This window comes from Temnothorax curvispinosus, unplaced genomic scaffold, assembly GCF_003070985.1.
Source record: "Temnothorax curvispinosus isolate PA1 unplaced genomic scaffold, ASM307098v1 QBEX01005381.1, whole genome shotgun sequence".
Classification (NCBI taxonomy): Eukaryota; Metazoa; Arthropoda; class Insecta; order Hymenoptera; family Formicidae; genus Temnothorax; species Temnothorax curvispinosus.
This window is the reverse complement of record NW_020215161.1, coordinates 767-4513: the sequence shown is the minus strand read 5'-3', so window position 1 is coordinate 4513 and position 3747 is coordinate 767. Positions and strand designations below refer to the sequence as shown.

Sequence of the window (3747 nt, the reverse complement as noted above, 5' to 3'; positions counted from 1 at the left end):
ATGTGACACAGCAATTATAACATACATCATTTTATGCGTGCTTCGGAGATGATAAGCAAAGAGTCGTAGTTACATTATGACATAAAAAATTCCTAAGTTCTGTTTTGCAACATGACACAATAATTGTTAGTTAGCTTTAAAATTAAACTCGTCAGGTGCAGATAGACTGGGAGAAATTTATTTCAGTTTATTTATTAGTTGTAAGAATACAGCAGAATGTTTTACACTTAGAAAAGAAATTCTTGGAAACACGTTGATATAAAAGTGCACTGACAACATAATTAATATTTCTTATATAGATTGTAGTCTATGATTTATATTATCGTTCTTCAATAACAATTCAGTGTAAACATGTTCAACACGTCATCGATGTTCCAAAGACTCAAAGCGAAAAGAAAAGGAAAAATATGGCAGCTATTCCACGCTACGGATTTTGAATCGTTGATGTATCCCTGTATCATGTTTTGCCGCATTCTGGGAATATTTCCATACAAGATCAACGCTTTGACCATCAAAATTTGCAAACCACGCTATATTCTGTCGACTATCATTATCGGCGTTTTTTGCGTCCTCGAATTAATAAAACTCTATGATCTCAATATTTCTAAAAAAAGTTTAATTAAAGACTTTGAGACAAGCAGGATACTTTATAATAACTGTTTCTCCATTATTGGTGTTTTTATGGCAGTCATCGCATTCATTCTGAGTGGACCACGAATGCGTTTTCTTCAGACCTTGTTGGAGCTTTCTTTGAAATTACCTTCGGAATCATATCAGAAACTATCTAGGCTGATCCATGTCAAGGACATTCTAGGATTCTTCTTTCTAGTCGTGCTATTGCTGATGTATATGATCACAGTGCAGGATAGTGTCTGGCGCCAGTTTCTTGTATCGTACATATACTTGTTGACGTTTCAGATGGATATGCTATATATGAATTGTGTTTGCATATTAAAAGCTTGTTTCAAGCAAATCAACGACAATCTGGTGAATCTGCGAAAAGTCGTGACGAATGGTGAGCCATATCTCTTGAGTGGCACCTGTCACGAGAAAAGAATTCCATTTTTACTGATGGAGATTATAGCTTTGAAAAAGCAGCATCTGGCAATCAACGACACAGTACATACGCTAAAAATGGTTTTCAGTTTGCATCTTCTTTCCACGATACTTATGACTTTCACTGAAATTACCTTCTATCTGTACTTTTGCTCAATGCAAATACACCTAGCTTTAGATATGAGCTATGAACAAAAACAGGCTATTCTTGTAGCCTGTGTTCTAGGTGTAACATTTTTGTCTATAAAATTGGTGTTGATAGTGTGGGCCTGCGAAACTGGCAAGAATCAATCCATGGAAATCAGTAGTACCGTTCACGACGTGTTCAATAGTGCCAGCAATAAGCAAATAAAATATGAGGTACATTTTTATAAAAAATTATAATTTTAGTGGCATATTTTATATAAATCTTTCTAATTATGCGTTGCATATACTAATGCAATTTTTAATATAATAATTTTCCATAATTACATCTTTTAATCCTGTATTTAACAATTATTTGATCTGACGTTGCAGATGCGACTATTTTCCTTGCAATTATCACATTGTGAAAATACGTTCTCCGCAAAGGGGCTTACTGTGGACGCTACGCTCCTCACTAAGGTGAGCAATCACTCATTTGCTTTCATTAAATAATTGTATATTTAGCTTTATTTTATGATGTTATTCTTTTAGATGGCAAGTGGCATTATCACCTATGTATTGATCTTGATACAATTTTTGTTCATTTCGAGTTCTTGCAGTGGAAAAACTTTAAAGGATACGCTCTAGTTAATAAAAAGATGCATTTAATCGAACACACATAGCCGAACATAGAAAAGATATTTTTAATATTTTTTTTTTATCTTTATAAGTAGGTTATCGTTGTGAGTAGAGTCTTTCGTGGTGCTTTATAGTTATAGAGAAACTTGCATATACTTATGTAATACATATACATAGAGAAAATCTTATATCACATATGTGTTAATAACCAGTTGTAAAGGGATACGTTTTGTTTATTTAAGTGCACAGTCAAATTATGTACAACGTAATAAAGTCATAATTGAGCATTCTATTTGGATAATCGATTGAACATTCTGTTTGAATAAAAATATAGAGTTTAAAAATAATTAGATTTTATTAATGGAACCTTGAGATAGTTGTCGATCCATGTGGATTATATGCAGTGTGTATGTCATATGCTTCGTGTATGTACGAATGATTCATATTGGAGGATTCATAAGAAATTACAGATTATTTCTTTATGTTTACGTTCCATTGATGACGAGTGTCGATTGAAGAGCGCCATGATTACTTCACGACTAACAAGTGATCCATTGAGTCCTTACTACTTGACACTCTAACAGTTTTAAATTCAATATATATATATATTTGGTAGTTTATATATATAGTACGTTTGGTAGTTTATATATGTAGAAAACAGTTAATATCTCATATGTTGAAGATGTTTGATTTAATTAAGCAATAATAAAACAAGTTAATAGAAATGTATATAGTACTTCTACTTTACGATGAGTCAACATTATACTTTCACAATAATAGAAATATTATATCCGCATCGGTTTGTTTCATCTAATTAAAAAGTGATTTCTGTGCGACAGCAGTCTCGAAAATAATGTTTATTCAATGCGGATACATACGGTTTATAGATAGATTGCGATTTATCGTAATATTTTAATATATAACTGAATAGAGAAGAAATAGGCATAAATGATTACGCGAAATACATTGTTAGTATTATTTACAGTCATTGTTAAAGAATTTAAGTTAAAAATTACGAACAATTGCTACCTTCGAGCGAGACAAGTCTAAAGGAATATTTTGTTATGCAAGTAATGATGGTGCTTTTCGATGGACAATTGTACTCTCGAGAGTCAACGTGTAGAATAATGATGTGCAATTGTTGCTACCCATCAAATTAAATATGCAAACATGAAACAGATAATATCGACTGCACGTGGATGAGTAATTTTCTAAGATATGGCAATTTCCTCCTCTTCGACTTTTTGCTTCAAAAGTTCATATTTTTATTGCATATATAGAATATTTGATGACACAATGTTGAAATTTATTTTTTGTGTTTTTTTTCCATTCTAATTTTTATTATACTAATATCGACAGTTCTTAAATTAATAATTTAATCTGCTTTAAGCACAATTACACATCTAATTTCAATAAAATATAATGAAAAAGAAATAGGAGTATAAGAAGCTTTTAATTTAATTAATTAAAACATTGTATAGCATGTATATTCACAAAATATCAGAAAAGAGTAGAAAAAGTAGGTGCAATTCTAAAAATAATAGCAAATTGGGAAAACATTACCCTGAGTCCATCAGCAACATTTATACAAAATAAAATTTGCCTTTTTGTTCTTGAATTTATATCAGCACGAGATGTATCTGCCATAACTTTCTATTCACCTACATATAAATATAATGGAAAATTGTGAAATATCTTGATAATGTTCGTTCGTTTTGTACAAGTTCTAGATGCGCAAGATTATGAATTACGTAACATAGTAATTATACATCATTAACTTATGCCTGTTTAGGAGGTGATAAGCAAAAGATCGTAGTCAGGTACATTATAACATAAGAATTCCTAAGTTCTGTTTTGTAATATAACGCAATAACTGTTAGTAGTTTTAAACTCGTCAGGTGCAGATGGACTGCGAGAAATTTATTTCAG

General features: G+C 31.2%; 1 protein-coding gene across 1 annotated transcript; it reads left to right on the top strand.

Moving 5' to 3' along the window:
• The first annotated feature begins 35 nt into the window (after positions 1-35).
• LOC112454814 lies at positions 36-2090 on the top strand. The gene is made up of 3 exons (XM_025016408.1): positions 36-1416; positions 1573-1659; positions 1732-2090. The coding sequence occupies exons 1-3, from the start codon at positions 352-354 to the stop codon at positions 1825-1827; spliced, it is 1248 nt and encodes a 415-aa protein (XP_024872176.1). The 5' UTR covers positions 36-351; the 3' UTR covers positions 1828-2090.
• Positions 2091-3747: the final 1657 nt, after the last annotated feature.

What these genes read in the sequence shown, in the direction of transcription:
- LOC112454814 (XM_025016408.1), top strand. Translation starts at nt 352, where the DNA reads ATGTTCAACACGTCATCGATGTTCCAAAGACTCAAAGCGAAAAGAAAA. An exon ending in ATAAGCAAATAAAATATGAG is followed by an intron (nt 1,417 to 1,572) that starts GTACATTTTTAT and finishes CTGACGTTGCAG; the next exon opens with ATGCGACTATTTTCCTTGCA. An exon ending in ACGCTACGCTCCTCACTAAG is followed by an intron (nt 1,660 to 1,731) that starts GTGAGCAATCAC and finishes TTATTCTTTTAG; the next exon opens with ATGGCAAGTGGCATTATCAC.